Source organism: Megascapheus bottae, chromosome X (genome assembly GCF_031878675.1).
Source record: "Megascapheus bottae isolate mThoBot1 chromosome X, mThoBot2.hap1, whole genome shotgun sequence".
Classification (NCBI taxonomy): domain Eukaryota; kingdom Metazoa; phylum Chordata; class Mammalia; order Rodentia; family Geomyidae; genus Megascapheus; species Megascapheus bottae.
The window spans coordinates 23,797,294-23,814,157 of NC_143547.1; the positions used below are offsets into that span (position 1 = coordinate 23,797,294).

At 45.4% G+C, this 16,864-nt stretch overlaps 2 protein-coding genes across 2 annotated transcripts; both read right to left on the reverse strand.

Annotated features, from left to right (window-relative positions):
• Window positions 1-2,520: 2,520 nt before the first annotated feature.
• LOC150040600 (melanoma-associated antigen 11-like) lies at window positions 2,521-3,566 on the reverse strand. Its single transcript, XM_090325913.1, has one exon. The coding sequence runs from the start codon at window positions 3,553-3,555 to the stop codon at window positions 2,641-2,643; it is 915 nt and encodes a 304-aa protein (XP_090182039.1). The 5' UTR covers window positions 3,556-3,566; the 3' UTR covers window positions 2,521-2,640.
• A 10,159-nt stretch (window positions 3,567-13,725) lies between these two features.
• LOC150040601 (melanoma-associated antigen 11-like) lies at window positions 13,726-14,767 on the reverse strand. Its single transcript, XM_090325976.1, has one exon. It carries the CDS (start codon window positions 14,754-14,756, stop codon window positions 13,842-13,844), a length of 915 nt encoding a protein of 304 aa, XP_090182102.1. The 5' UTR covers window positions 14,757-14,767; the 3' UTR covers window positions 13,726-13,841.
• Between the last annotated feature and the right edge of the window lie 2,097 nt (window positions 14,768-16,864).

The window sequence follows — 16,864 nt, forward strand, 5'->3', positions numbered from 1 at the left end:
GCTGCTGCCTGGCCCTCTTTCTCAGTGCCTCTCAAAACTCAAAGGAGGACTGGAAATGTGGCTTAGTGGTAGAGGGCTTGTCTAGCATGCATGAAACCCTGGATTCCATTCCTTATACCACATATACAGAAAAAGCAGGAAGTAACACTGTCTCAGGTGGTAGAGAGCTAGTGAGCACAGAAATAGGCTCAGGGATAGGGCCCAGGCCCTGAATTCAAGGCCCCAGGACCCTATAAAAAGTCTCAAAGGAAATGTTGGCTTAACTCTATAGAGGTCATCTCAATCCCTTCCTAAATCCTAACCTTGAGTAGCAGTAGTGTGTGTCTGAATTAGTCTATTAAATTCAAGAAGTGGGTTATGCTTGTGTGTGCTGTAGTGAATGACTGAGGAAGCCATTTCTAATGGTATTTGCTCCAGGCCTTTTCCATATTGGCATTTTATTGTTTATATCTTTCTTCTCCAGGACATATCAGAGGATATGCAACTCAGGAGGAGAAGAAAGCAAAATGAACTGTCATAAAATTCAGGAAAAGTTCCCCCATTAGAAGTCACTTTGAAACATCTGGTTGTAAAGACTCTCCTAGAGTGACAGATCCTAGAATTTGAGTAAAGACCACAGCTCCTTTGCTCTCTGCTGGCTGCTTTGCCATTTAAATCACTGTTTTAGTTTTTAAAATTCTTTTACACTGGGCTTAATTCTTTTTTTTGTCAGTCGTGGGACTTGAATTCTGCCCCTGGGTGTTGTCCCTGAGCTCTTCAGCTCAAGGCTACCTACCCCTGGAACCACAGCCCCACATCCCCTTTTCTAATGATTAATGGGAGATAATAGTCTCACAGAGTTTTTTAGTGCCCAGGCTGGCTTTGAACCGTGATCCTCAGATCTCAGCATCCTGAGTAGCTTCAATTACAGGTGTCAGCCACCGTGCCTAGCTAATTATTCTATTTTCATATATTCATGTATGCACTGTCCTTCTATAATACTCAAAATCCACTGTTATTGAGCCATTGCCACATGATGTCCTTTCCCAAGAGAGTCTCCATTTTACATTTACCTTTTTTTTCTGTTTAGTTTTTATTGGTGAGGGAAAAGATTTTGCATACAGGAAAAAATGTAATATTGGTCATTCTCAATTTGGGTTCATTCACACAAGTTCAATCTATTATTCTGCAAATTATATAGCTTCATTTTTTTTAAGCTTCATTTTTTTATCCATCTTGGGACTTGAACTCTGGGCCTGGGCTCTGTTACTGAGCTCTTCAGCTCAAGGCTAGTGCTCTACCAATTGAGCCACAGCATCATTTCAGATTTTCAGGTGGTTAATGGGAGATATGAGTCTCATGGACTTGCCTACTCAGGCTGGCTTTGAACTGTGATCCTCAGATCTCAGCCTCTTGAATAGCTAGGATTACAGGTGTGAGCCACTAATGCCTGGCTAACTTCATATTTTTGTGTGTGCCAGTCCTGGGCTTGAACTCAGGAGTTAGGCACTGTCCTTGAGCTTTTATAGTTGCATCTCTACGTTCAGGTTTTGGTGGTTAATTGAAGATCAGTGTCTCCACAGACTTTTCTGCTGGGACTGGCTTCAAACTTCCATTCCCAAATCTCAGCCTCATGAGTAGAATTTTAGGGATGAGCCACTAGTGGCCAACATAGCTTTTCATTTTGTTGGATTTGTTATTGTTATGGTAAAGGTGATATACACTGGGGTTGCACTTATATTTATATCAGTTAAAGAGTACATTTCTGGGCCAGGAGTTTGCACTAGTGGTAGAGTGGTTGCCTAGCATGCACAAAGGCCCAGGTTTGATTCCTGGTACCACATACATAGGAAAAAAAAGTGCATTTCTGGGACCGGGAGTTTGGCCTAGTGATAGAGTGGTTGCCTAGCATACATGATGACCCAGGTTCACTTCCTTGGTACCACATACATAGAAAAAACTGGAAATGTTGATGTGGTTCAAGTGTTAGAGCTCCAGACTTGAGAAAGCCCAAGGATAGTTCTCAGGCCTTCAGTTAAAGCACCTGGACTAGCTAAAAAAAAGTACATTTCTGTTGTTGTGCCTCTCTCCCAGTGTTTCCTCCCAAACTTGCACATGCATTGCATAGTTGCTACAACAGTTTGTATTTTGCATTTGTTCACTTTTTGTTCCATTGTTTCTGTACTCCCCCATTACCATCCCAAAGATTGGAAGAAAACAAAAGGGAAAAAGAAAAACAGCAAAAAACAAAAACAAAGAACAAAAAACAAAACAAAAAAACCCTTCTGTTTCTAGTTCCTGGAATTTCTTCATTCTATATTTTCTTGATAGGCCTATGGCCTAAAGCTCTACCAAACTGTGAGTCAAATAAACATATTACAAAGACTAATGTTAAAATAAAAATTGGCAGAAGAAATCAGTGTTGGGGTCATATCATGAAGGTATAATTTCCTGCAAATATACACATAGCAAAACCAAATTGATACAATTTCTATTTGTTGTTTGATGTCACTGAGAAAATGGAAAAAGAAACATTCACAGTGAGTTTCTATGAGTTATAATTTATTTCACTTGAAATTTGGACCATTCCTAAGGAAATCTCTAATCCACTTGGATGTTTGAGTGGAAGCGATTTCCTAACTGAGTTACAATGAGGAGCAGTCACTCTTCTATGGAAAAAGCAATGTCGTAGGTATTTGCTTCCTGTTCCCTTAGTGCTTCTTCATAGAGTGAAGGGATGGCCCTTGGGTCAATGCCACTGTTCTTGGCCCAGTGCTCCAGGACTTTCTGCTGTGTGGTTTCCGCATAGGCCCTGGGGCCCCACCTGAACTTGTAGATGACGGGGTCAGTGCGGGGCACCTGTTGACATTCCAGGTATTGCTCCCATACAAAATCCTCCATGAGCAGCCTCCTAGGGTTTCCATAGATGAAGTGTTCCCGGTCAGGATACACTTGCATCTCACTCAGCACCTGCCAGATGGCTTCCTCTGTGGCACAGCCACCTTCCGTAAAGACGATGCAAAGAACAATTATCAACAAGCCTGTCTTGGGCATGCCCCGGACATGGCTCAGAGTACCATCGTAGGTGATCCCTGCCGCTAGAACAAGCGCGTGCATGTGGAAAAAGGGGTCTACCTCCTTCATTTCGACGCCAAACAGCAGTTGCAGACATATAGAAGCTTTGCGCAAGATCCTGGGGAAGTATCTCTGGTGACTTCTGCTGATGCGACTCAGCATGTCCACATCGGTAACAGGCTGGAATGACCTATACTGCTGTAACAGGTATCGAACCAGGCCTACAGCCTCTTTCTGCAGGGCTGTCTGCAGTAGTAGCTGGGCATCCTGCAGGCGCAGCTCTTCCCTTCCCTGATGGTGGGATTCCCGATGCCCCTCATTGCTCTGCCTTACTATCTCGCCCAGGAGACCCACTAACAGGTCCAGTAGGGTGGGGTGCACCAGAGGAGTGGACGCCTCCTGGGCCTGGGGGCCCTGCTCATCCACCAGGTCTGCGGCCTCTCTTTGGGCCTGGGGGGCTGTCTGCTGCTCAGGGGGCTCGGTGCTCTGAGTTGAAGACATCCTGGCTGTTCTTCCGGATACCAAGTAAGATGGTGGAGAGCAACTCAGTGGTGACTCCTAGGCCTGTGGGAGAGAAATCAGGGAAGGAGTTTCAGCTGAGACTCTTCCACCTGGCACCTTCCTTCTGAATTCCTACTAGTCTTCCCTTTGGGGCTTCAGGGCCACAAAGGTTCCTGTCTCCTTTTGTGTCTGTTGCCTGAAGCCTAAGCGTCAGGCAACTACTCAACAAGGTACAAGGTTCTAAGTGAGTCTGAGTCTCTGGGGTGGCTCAGTAGCATGGAATTCTGTGATGTGGTGTGAATGTTGAATATGGTATCATTTCAGCATATGTATTGCGATCTGAAATTCTGACCCTAGCAGAGAGTCATTTGCTGGATTACATGAAGAAACTCCTTCAGGCGAAGACCTTCATCTTCTAGTCCCTGTAGTATGTACAGCAGGCATTGAGTATGTCTCTGTTTCCCTTGGGCTTCAGCATGCAAGACACCATGAGGCCTCAGGAATTGACAGTGAGAGGGAGGTGGACTGTAAGTTCCTGACTGTTTTGCAATAGGCCGTCTCTACTGAACTCACACTATGTCCCCAAAGTTCTCCAAGAGATGTCTGGACTACTCTGCTGGCCTGGGGCACACTGTCACAACTGGTGTCCAGATCTTTATAATGCAACAAAAGGCAACAAGAGGTCATCACATGTGACCAGGAACAACAACAAAGATGATTACATGCAGTATGGGTCATATGTGTAGAGGATTGGCTCCGCGTTCTTGTTAAATTACAGGTTAGGAAGTTCCCTTCTGAGGCCACACTGCCATAGGCAAAAATTATTTCCGTGAGAAAACCCAAACTGTTAATAGGAGTCAAATTCACCTATGGTTTCTAGGTTTTCTCACAGGTAAAGAAGGAAGGATGGAATAAAGTCCCATGTATATGAGGAAAGTTATCCCTGTGCTCACCTTAACTCCAGATTGATTGTGGGTATTTCCTCTTCCTGGCCACATTGTTGTCTAATTCCCCCAGACTGAGGCCTCAGCTTGGTTCCTGGGAAACACAAGTATATATACAGTTCATGTGAACACCGCAGCACAGATTTCTCAAGGCTGACAGGGAGCAGATTTCAGGGCTTCTCTCTGTGTGGAGTCTCAAGGGAGTCATAATCACTCTTTACCAAATCTGGGCCTTTACCCTCTGTTGATCTCCAGGTCCATCTTGCAGGCCTGGACTACCATTTTTCTTCTCCCCCTGCCCATCCTGAGAAACCACTGGTGCCATTTCTTCCCCACAATTCTGACTGGAGCACCCTGAGCTTAAAATGCAAGTAGTGTCCCTAAATCTTGAAAAGGTGCTGTTGGCCTACTCTAAGAGCTCTGCTGGGCAGAGGACACACTACTCAGAACCAGTTCTACTCCTCCTAGAAATAAGCCTAAGAGGCTAAATTGAAGGTGCTCTGAATCTAAGCATGCCACCCTGAGCCTCCACAGAGTGTTGAGGAGGTTGAAAGCCACCTTTGATCTGACCTGCAATATCTCTGCATTCCTACCTAAGTCTTCCCTTAAGTCCAGACCGAAGCCCCACACTTCTTGTGACACCAGTCACCTCCAGAATGGCTCTCAGTCTGAAAATGTGATCAAGACTGGTCCGAAAATAAGGGCAAGTTACCCATCCTTAGTGTCGCCTGACAACTCACCTTGATGCCTCACAGGATTTATCCCATCCTTTAGATTCAGAAGTAAATACTCAGTTGTTTTGATCACCTGATCTGGGACTTCCACTGAATCACATGATTGGGTCTTATTGTTTTTACAGGAATCATGGTTGCATCTGAGTCTTTAATCTTGAGACTTTAGTTGAGCATCTGGACCATCAATTTGTTAAATTCAGAATTTATCTCTCTACTTAATCACTACCATTCTATGACTTTGAAAGGTATGACCTCAGTACCCTAATCAGAAAGCACAGGGCTTCCTTGTACTGACAGCAGAGGAAGACTTTGTGTTTCTCTTAACCTGGAGTCTCAAGTCATTTCTTAACAGTCTTGGCCCTGAGCATGCCATGGTGGAAGTTAATGTCCCAGACTTGTCCCCATAATGATTGTATTAATCACTCATATAGGCTCTACAGACTCCTTCTTCTCCACACCAATGTCTTCAGACCAGGATTTTCTCAGTGTCCTATGTGATAGGAGGCAGCAACGAAAAGTAGACATTTCACCTTTCCAGAGGTCCTCAAGAGCACAGCTGAGAACAAGGCTGAATATAGACTTTTAAGGGACTCACCAAATACTTAGAAGTTTTCTCTGCTTCCCCCTCAGATATTCAAAGTCCTCTTACATCCAAGGCCTCCCGACTAAGGCTGTAATTCTCACAGTACCTTGAGGGAAAACTTAAGGTTGGGTGGGTTGATCAGGGTTAAGTTAAAGTACATAAATGGTGGAGTGCTCAACTGTCTTGACATTCCCTAGGGTTCAGGACTGAGAATGTCAAAACAGGGACACTGTTTGCTGATTTTGTTATTCTCTACCTGAATCTGGGCTTTTGTCAATCAACTTCTCTCTCTTGGGTCCGACTCAGATACACTGCCTCTCCTCTCCAAGTTTTGTGTTCAAATCTGTCTCCATGGTCACAGGATTCTGAAAGGAAGGCTGGGGGGAGGGGTGGAATGTTGGGGCAAGGGCTGACGTTGGACTGGCATCTTTGTACTTTGACAGATTTCCTGTGTTCACTTCTAGAAACCTCTCCTACCTGAACCTCTCAGAGTCTGAATCTCTCCTAAGGCTTTTCATACTAAGCCTAGTGCCAGTTGGAATCCTAGGTACTCAGGAAGCTGAGATCTGAGAATTCTGGTTCAAAGCTACCCTGAGTGGGGATATCCTTGAGACTTTTATCTCCAATTAATCACAGAAAAAGCTCGAGGTAGACCTGTGGTTCTACGTGATAGAACACTTTCATTGAGCAAAGCACTCAGGGACAGGACCCAGGCCCTATAATTGACAAAAAGCAAAAAAAGAATTTCAGACATAAACTATGACTTTCAATTTTCCCTCAGTCTCATTAGTAGCTAGGATTATAGATGTGAGCCAGTGCTGGCTGGCAGCAACAGGATTCTTTATCCCACTAATCACAAGTGCCCAAACATTGAGCACTCCTAGAACTGGGGCCTCTCCAATTCTCAGACCTACAGCTGTCTGATGTTTCTGTCTAAGGGACTATGACCAGCAGAAGAGACAAAGAATACACTGTGATTGATGTGTGGATTTCTTTATGTAGTCTTCATGCCTTTTTTTGTAGTCCTAGGGCTTGAACTCAGAGTCTGCACATAAGCACTCTACCATTGGAACCACAAAGCCAGTTCTGGCTTTTTCTGTGTATGTGGTATCAAGGAATCAAACCCAGAAATCCGTGCATGCTAGGCAAGAACTCTAACCACTAGGCCACAGTTCTGGCCCCTCTTCATGTTTTTTTTTTGTTGCAGAAGACAAGTAATTTTTTTAGCACCTCCTGAGGAGCAGGCTGAGAAGGGATGGTCTGTGGAGGAGATTGTGGAGTTGAAAGGAAGGGAAGAAGGGAGATGGGTACAGGAAAAGAGTGGTAACACAGGAAAGCACTGAGGCCTAAGAGCACATACTCATCACATCGAATGTGAAGAGTTATCTGAGCCTCTCAGATAACCTCTTCAGTGAAATGATTTCTCCTGGAAATATTATGTAGAGCCTGTAGAGTAGAAACCATGGAGCTAGATGGAATGGAGATGTGTGCAGTCAAACAGGGAAGGGCCTCTTGTCTGGAGATCTAGAGTCCCATGACAGGGGAGGAGGAGAGACATTAAAAGGAGAGAGGGCTGACCTCTGGGTTTACAAAATGAGCCTCAAGTCATGTGGGGTGGCCATCCATGAGGTGTGTATCACTTAAGTAGGCAAAAACCAGAAGAACTCAAGAAGTTCCACGTTATGACTGATGGCTGTTTGTTCCAGACTAGGAAGGGTGAAGGGTTCTGTACAACTGGTGGAGAAAGGCAATGGAAAGAGAGAAGGGTAACCAAAGGCTTAAGGAGAGGCAGCCAGGAGGTGGATGGCCCCTTGGTAGAGGGGACCCAGTTACTCCTGCTGCTTTTCTTCTCCCGGGTTTTGGCACCAAGTAGTAGGAAAACTGAGGAGAATGGAACCATCTGGACTTGATCTCAACAGGTGAGGACTGTTTATTGAGATACAGCAGTGACTCACTAGTAACCTTCCCACAGGACTGAGGGTTGTCGGAGGCTGTGGAGTTGAGGTCAGGCTTATATGAGTCCTAACAAGGAAACAATAAAATGAAAATCAGGCTTATAATCACTTAGGGGCTAGGGCATGTTCTTTTGGTTAGGCTCACAATGGAATGTTCAGCCTGGAGTGACAGGAACTTTCAGGCAGGCCAAAGTAAGAATGACCTGCCTCCAGTCAAATACATCCTGGCATAGCTAGTGTCTTGTTTGACATACAAATTTACCTGGAATGATAGGGTACAGTCGATCATTTATATTCCATTTCTAGATTTGTAAACAGATTGGGCCAAGAGAGGAGAGCTAAGTCCTTCAGTGTTTGCCTCTACATTTATGGCTGCTCTTTCCCATGCTTCATTTTCTCTAATTCACCCTAACTTAAGGCCAATGACTGGAATAGGATGCTACCAGTGAAGAGCTGACAACAGCAATGCTTTGGGATTGTGTGTGGGCCTTTCTCCTGGGAGCAATATTTCCTCTGTCCCTCCACTGCTTATACCTGAAACTCTCAGTGTCCCCAGGCCACTCTTTTTCAAGGACCTGGGATTAGGACTGCCATTCTGTGTCTTGAGGGAATAATGGGGTGAGGAAAGGATAGGGTGCTGGTCTGGCCTGATAATCTTCAGCATGTTGGAATAACAATACAGTAACTGGATTATTTCAGTACTCTCCACCTAGGGATGAAATTTCTGCTCAATTTTTTTAGTGCTGTTCCTGGGACTTGAACTCAGGGCCTGGGCCTTGTTCCTGAGCTTTTCTTTGCTCAAGGCTCATGCTTTACCATTTAAGTGACAGCTTCACTTCTGGCTCCTTTACTGGTTAATTGGAGATAAGAGTTCCAGGGACTTTCCTTTTCAGACTGGCTTTGAACTGGGCACCTGAAATTTCAGTCTCAGTAGTAGCTAGGATTACAGACATGAGTCACAGCATAGGGTTATTTTTATTTTTAGTTTTAACACCCTTGGCCTCCAACCCAGCCAGCAGACTCTTAATATTGCAGAAGAAAAGACATGGGAAGGGAGCTCCTTTCTCTCCCCATTCTCGTAACTGAACATTTAAATAGTGAAGAAAGGGCAACTTGCTTCTGTTTTCTTCTTTTCCTTGGATTCTGGCCCTGGGCCCTCTCCTGAGCTCCCCCATTCAAAGCTAGCTCTCTACCACGTGAACCACAGCTCCACTTCTGAGTTTTAGTGATTAATTGGAAACTATATTCTGTGGTCTGGGGTCTAATTTCTTTTTAATCTGTTGTGGTCTTGAACTCAGGTCCTGGGCACTGTCCCTGAGCTTCTTGGCTGAAGGATAGAGCTCTACCACTTTGATCCACAGCTCCACTTTAGCCTTTGGCTAATTGGAGATGAAAGTCTCACAGACTTTTCTGCCAGTGTGGCTACAAACTTCCATCCACAGATCTCAGCTTTCTGAGTAGCTAGGATTACACGTGTGAGCCACCAGCCCTCAGCCTGTTCTTTATTTTGCAGTCTAAAGATCCAGTCTAATGTCCCTCCAGTGCAAACTCTGTCTTCTTTTTGACCTAAGGCCAAAAGTAAGGGAATGCACAGCAGGCCACTCATATTGGGCTAGCTAAGGTAAACACCACAGGAATAACCAGATTTGGAAAAGCTCCATCCTCTTTAAGGTCTTTAAGATCATGTCATTGCTTCCAGATAAAGCCTGTTTCCATCCCACTTCAAGAATCATTCTCCGCCCCTCAAAGCAAGACTCTTACTCCCAGAATCCACTGATGCTGGAGGAGGAAGTTGGGGGCAAGAAGGTGTTCAACTCACAAAATTCTCCTGTGGCAGGTGTGATCTTTGGGGGTGTAGATGCATATTTGGAGAATCTCTTCCTGAGGAGGGCTTTACCCTCCTCAACCCCATGGTCTCACCTCCAGCACTGGCAGACTTGTCCTCTCTCTATTGTGCAGAACTGCAGATCTCAGAACAAAGCTCTCACTGCATAGACTCTATGAGGCCAAACTGCTCTCTCCCTCATCTCTCTGACGGTCTCTGTCTCTCTTGTTCTTGCTCTCACTCACACTCTCACTCTCTAAATATAGGGCTGAAAACAAGAAAACAAGTTTGACTATTTTAGTTATCTCCCTAGAAACTAAGAGATAGAAAGATGATGTTCATGTGAATACTCAAGGTTTTTCTCAAGAGCCCTCTCTTCTAACATTCTCAAGGTGTACATAGTTATACTTCAAGCAGTCTGGACAAGTTCCTCCTCTTGATCTGATGATGGATCTTACAAGCAAAGGCTATCAACTCTGTGACATCCAGCCCAACCCTAAGTAGGCAGTCAGACGTGCTCTGTTCCCCCCAAATAGTACCTGGAATAACCATAGTTCAACAGGAGTAGGATATTTCCTGGATCATACATTTGGGATACTCTTTTTATTGGGTGGGGGCATGGGCTTGAATTCAGCCTGGGTGCTGTCCCTGAGCTCTTCGGCTCAAGGGTAGGGTGGTAGCCTACCCTTGAGCCAGGCCCCACTTCCAGTTTTCTAGAGACTAATTGAAGATGAGTCTCAAGTCCTTTTCCCCGGCTGGTTTTGAACTTTGATCCTCAGATCTTCAGTCTCCTGAGTAGCTAGGATTAAAGGCGTGAGCCACTGCACCTGGCTGGGATACTCTTATATTTGTCTAAAACCAGGACTCATTCAGTACTGGATACTTTCTCTCATTGCCTGGCACTCAACTAACAGAGCCATGCCTCTAATCCCAAGGGTGGTTTCCTTCCTTCCCTTCTTTCTTTCTTTCTTTCTTTCTTTCTTTCTTTCTTTCTTTCTTTCTTTCTTTCTTTATCTTTTATTTATTTTTAGAGCATTGAGGATACTTTTGATGCTCTCAAAGAATTCTACTATAGAGGAGCCAGTGTGATTTGATCAAGTCCTCAAAATCTTTGACACAAATTCTGATCGCAGAAGTGAAGGTCTCTTCAGCCACACTGTCTTTTAGTTTCCATGGCTAATGGGAGCATGAAAATGTCCCTCTGGGGCCGCGAGTTTGGCCTAGTGGTTAAACTGCTTGCCTAGCATGCATGAAGACCCGGGTTCGATAGAAAAAAGCCAGAAGTGGTGCTGAGGCTCAGGTGGTAGAGCTCTAGCCTTGAGAAAGTCCAAGGACCGTGCTCAGGCCCTGAGCTCAAGCCCAGGACTGGCATAAAAATAAAAAAATGTCCCTCTGATATTCTGAAAGTGTGATATCCCTGTTTATCTATTCCTCCTCGAATAGTCTGCTTAACTCTAGACGTGATTCTACCTTCTCATGACCTGTGTGAATCTTCCTCAGTTTGTAGAGTAGGATGAAGAATAAGAGTCATTCTGAAACTAAGGGCAAGGTTGGGCTTCATGTACTGGGTTCTGGGAGCCTCAGTCCTTCCTCATATCTCACCTGGCCTCCTTATGGGATCTTACCCCAGTCTTCTGCTGACCCAGGGCTCTTTCTACCAAACCCACATGCGGAAGTCAGGAAGCAGCTGCCTGGTCACCCTACATTGCTACTTTGAAGGCTGAACTGGCACAGTGGTTCTTAGGGGTTACATTTGTGGTCTGAGGGCCTTGAAGGGGAACGATTGATCTGTGTGTGGGGTGTAGTTAAGACATGGTTCGGGAGTGTGACCAGAGGAAGCCTGGGATACAGTGGATGGTTCTTAATTGTTTCAGCTGCATTCTGATGTTCAGTTTTGCACCAGCGGTCATCTTGAATGGAACACCCTCATGCTCTACCAATGTGTTCCTTCAGCCTCAAGAGACCAACAGATTTGCTCTACACTCCCTGGAAAAGGAAAACCAAATTCATCATAGTGATTCAAGGGAAGCAGAAGATAAGAAACAGATTGTGTCCTATGGCCAGACTTCCTGCAATACAGCTAAACCCCAGTTTCCACCTCCGTAACTCCCTCAGCCACTGCTTCTGGTGAAGGTGAGCTTGAAATTCATATTTGTTTGGGGATCTTGGATAGGCACGGAGCAATTACAGGATATTCCTGTGTCTGAAAGTAGGTACAAGGTTGTACCCTGTCAGTTCTGGGTCATTTAACATTCAGTTTTCTTACTTCCCCTTTACTGACTATATGTTAGGTTCCTCTCTGCTCAAATGAAGCAAGGCTCAGCCTATGAAATCCCTAATCTGTCTTAGAATCTGACATATAATTCACCGAGTAGCTGCTTGGCCTTCTTTCTCAGGGCCTCTCAAGCTCACAGCAAGAGTAGGCTTAGCCTTCTACAGGTCATATCAGTTCCATCTTAAATTCTCAACTTCAGTAGCAGGACTCTGTGTCTGGTCTCTTCCTCTGCTAAACTCAAGAAATGGGTTATGCTTGTGAGTGCTGGAGTGGTAGACAAAGACGGGGACAGTCATTTCTACAGATCTTTGATCCTAGGTCTTTTCACGTTGGGATGCTGTTCCTGTCTTTCTTCTCCTGGACATATCATAGGATATGCAGCTCAAGAGAACAGGACGCTAAAATGAACTGTCATAATATTCAGGAAAAATTCCCCCATTAGAAATCACTTCACTGCTGGGCTCAGTGGCTCATGCCTGTAATCCTAGCTACTTAGGAGGCTGACATCTGAGGATGAAGATTCAAAGCCAGTTCAGGAACAAAAGGACCTGAGACTCTTATCTCCAATTAACCTCTAGAAAACGGGAAGTGGGGCTTGGCTCCATGGTAGGGCAGTAGCCTTGAGCTGAAGAGCTCAGAGACCGGGCCCAGGCCAAGTTCAAGCCCCATGACCCACAAGAAAAAAGTAACTTCTTGGTTGTGAAGAAATTCCTAGGATGACAGATCATCGAATTTGAGTAGAATACCAGATCTTTTTTTTCCTCTGCCACATGCTTCTTCATTCAAATCACTGTTCTTAGTTTTTCAATTTCTTTTAAACTAGGCTTATTTCATTTTCATATATTCATGTATGTACCATCCTATAGGAATCAAAATTCACCATATCATTGAGTCACTCCTTGCCACTGGATATCCTCACCTAGACAACCCCATTTTACATTTAGCTCAATTTTTTCCAGTCTTTTGGCTTGAACTCAGGGCCTGAGCACTATCTTTGGGTTTTCTCAAGGCTAGAGCTCTACCACTTGAGCCACAGCACCACTTCTGGCTTTTTTATGTATACGGTACCAAGGAGTCGAACCCGGGTCTTTGTGCATGCTAGGCAAGCACTCAACCACTAGGCCAAACTCCTGTCCCTGTCCCTGAACTTTTATACTTGCATCTCTATGTTCAGCTTTTTGGTGGTTAATTGGAGAGATGAGTCTCACAGACTTACCTGATGGGCTTGGCGTCAAACCTCCATCCTCAGAGTTTGGCCTTGTGAGTAGGATTACATGAATGAACCACTGATGCCTAGAATAACTTCTTTTTCTTGGCGTATAAAATTGTTATTGAAAAGTTGATGTTTAGAGGAGTTACAATTATATGTATATAGCAGATAAATAGTATATTTCTTTTTAGAAAATGTCACTCCTTCTGTCCATCTCCCCTAGTTTTTTCCTCCTGTTCCCACCCACAAGTTGGACAGTGTTTAGTGTGAGTTCCACAGTTGCTTTTGTTCACTGTTTGTCCTCTCTTTCTGTGATCTCATTACCTTCCCAAAGATGAATAAGCACACAAAAGAAAACAAAGACAGCAACAAAGTAGAAAACCTCCTGTTTCCAATTCCTGAGTTCCTTTGGAATTGTATTTTCTTGGCAAGATGTAGCCTAAATCATACCATATTATATGTTAATTAACTATATTACCAAGAGAAGATGTTAAAATAAAGATTGGTAGAAGAAATCAGTCACTGAATTGTGGGACTTGAAGATATAATTTCCTATAAATTCACACAAAGCCAACCGAAATCAGCACCATGTATTTGTTGTTTGATGTCACCGAGAAAATGGAAAAAGAAACATTCACAGTGAGTTTCTATGAGTTATAATTTATTTCACTTGAAATTTGGACCATTCCTAAGGAAATCTCTAATCCACTTGGATGTTTGAGTGGAAGCGATTTCCTAACTGAGGTACAATGAGGAGCAGTCACTCTTCTATGGAAAAAGCAATGTCGTGGGTATTTGCTTCCTGTTCCCTTAGTGCTTCTTCATAGAGTGAAGGGATGGCCCTTGGGTCAATGCCACTGTTCTTGGCCCAGTGCTCCAGGACTTTCTGCTGTGTGGTTTCCGCATAGGCCCTGGGGCCCCACCTGAACTTGTAGATGACGGGGTCAGTGCGGGGCACCTGTTGACATTCCAGGTATTGCTCCCATACAAAATCCTCCATGAGCAGCCTCCTAGGGTTTCCATAGATGAAGTGTTCCCGGTCAGGATACACTTGCATCTCACTTAGCACCTGCCAGATGGCTTCCTCTGTGGCACAGCCACCTTCCGTAAAGACGATGCAAAGAACAATTATCAACAAGCCTGTCTTGGGCATGCCCCGGACATGGCTCAGAGTACCATCGTAGGTGATCCCTGCCGCTAGAACAAGCGCGTGCATGTGGAAAAAGGGGTCTACCTCCTTCATTTCGACGCCAAACAGCAGTTGCAGACATATAGAAGCTTTGCGCAAGATCCTGGGGAAGTATCTCTGGTGACTTCTGCTGATGCGACTCAGCATGTCCACATCGGTAACAGGCTGGCATGACCTATACTGCTGTAACAGGTATCGAACCAGGCCTACAGCCTCTTTCTGCAGGGCTGTCTGCAGTAGTAGCTGGGCATCCTGCAGGCGCAGCTCTTCCCTTCCCTGATGGTGGGATTCCCGATGCCCCTCATTGCTCTGCCTTACTATCTCGCCCAGGAGACCCACTAACAGGTCCAGTAGGGTGGGGTGCACCAGAGGAGTGGACGCCTCCTGGGCCTGGGGGCCCTGCTCATCCACCAGGTCTGCAGCCTCTCTTTGGGCCTGGGGGGCTGTCTGCTGCTCAGGGGGCTCGGTGCTCTGAGTTGAAGACATCCTGGCTGTTCTTCCGGATACCAAGTAAGATGGTGGAGAGCAACTCAGTGGTGACTCCTAGGCCTGTGGGAGAGAAATCAGGGAAGGAGTTTCAGCTGAGACTCTTCCACCTGGCACCTTCCTTCTGAATTCCTACTAGTCTTCCCTTTGGGGCTTCAGGGCCACAAAGGTTCCTGTCTCCTTTTGTGTCTGTTGCCTGAAGCCTAAGTGTTAGATTACCACTCAACAAGGTACTGAGTGAGTGTGAGTCTTTGGGGGGGGGGTGCTGGTAAGGGTGTGTAATGCTGAGTTGTGTGGAGTTTCTCGTATGGGGTAAATACACCAGGCGGTACCATGTCAGCATATGTATTGCAATCTGAAATTGTGACTCTAGCAGAGTAATGTCTGCTGGATTACATGAGGTTACTACTTCACACCAAGACCGGGTCCCTGGAGTATGGACTGTCAGCCCTGAATTAGTCCTCTCCCCTGCCTTGGGCCCTGGCATGCAAGGATAACATGGGGCCTCTAGGCTTGTCAGTGAGAGTGAAGTTGGGGGCAAGTTTTTGAATATTCTGCAATAGGCACCCTCTACTCAACTGACTCTAGGTTCCCAAAGTTACCCCGGAGATATCTGAACTACCCTCTGCTGGCCTGGACACAAGTGGTATCCAGATGTTTAGAATTGAACAAAAGGTAATAAGAGGTCATGACACATGACCACAGGCAAAAACAAATGTGACCACATGCAGTAAAAGCCATATGGATGGAGGACTGGCTCAGTGTTCTCCTTGTTAAATGTCAGGTTGAGAACTTTCTCTAATGAACATGTCGGGGGACAATCCCAAATGTTGAGTTAAGGAGAGTTGAAGGCACCTATGGTTGCTAGAGTTTCTCATAGGTAAAGGAAAGGAAGATTGGTACTGAAGTCCTGTGTGTATGAGTGGGGGGAGGGGCGGGAGGTTATGCCTGTCCTCACCTTTACTCCAGACACATTCTGCACACTCCCTCTGCTGATCACATTGCTTCCCTGAATTCCCTCATTTCGAGCATTCAGCTTTGTGGTTTCTGGGAAACACAAGTATATATACAGTTCATGTGAACACCGCAGCACAGATTTCTCAAGGCTGACAGGGAGCAGATTTCAGGGCTTCTCTTTGTGTGGAGTCTCAAGGGAGTCATAATCACTCCTTACCAAATCTGGGCCTTTACCCTCTGTTGATCTCCAGGTCCATCTTGCAGGCCATTTTCTTCTCCCCCTTCCCATCCTGAGAAACCACTGGTGCCATTTCTTCCCCACAATTCTGACTGGAGCACCCTAAGCTTAAAATGCAAGTAGTGTCCCTGAATCTCGAAAAGGCACTGTTGGTCTAGGCTGAGGGCTCTGCTGGGAAGAGGACACACTCCTCAGCCTTTCAAGTTTCACTCCTCCCAGAAATGAGCCTCAGAGACTAAAGTGAGCTTCCCTGAATCTAGGCTTGCAGTCCTGAACTTTCCAGGATGATGAGTGGAGATCAACCTCAGATCTGACCTGCAATGATCTCTGCATTTCTACCTCAGGCCTCCCCCTGAATCCAGGCAGAAGCCCCACACCTCTCATGGTACCACTCACCTCCCAGAGACTTGGAGGAAGACCAGAACTCAGTCTGAAATTAAGCGCAAGCTACCCAGCCTTGGTGTTAACCTGAAATCTCATCTTGACTCTCTACAGGACTTACCTCGTCCCTTAGATTCAGAAATAAAGACTTAGTTTTTTGAGCACTTATTTGGGGCTTCCTCAGGATCACTGCATGAGTGAGTCTTATTGTTTCTATGGGAATCTCAGCTGCTCCTGAGTCTATCTAGAGACATCAGTGAACACCTGTTAAATTTAGTCTGTTAAATTCAGGATTTATGTGTCTACCCAATTCCTAATTCTGTATAACCTACAAACATGTGACCTCACTACCCTTGTCAGAAAGCACAGGTCCTTCCCTGGACTGACAGCAGGGGCAGACTTCCTCTGTGTCTCCCTTAACCTATAGTCTCAGGTCCTTTCCTTAACAGTCTTGGCTCTGCACAAACAGCACCCTCATTTCCTTATGACTCCATGTTGGAAGTTGATGTCTGAGATACATGCCCACCTTGAG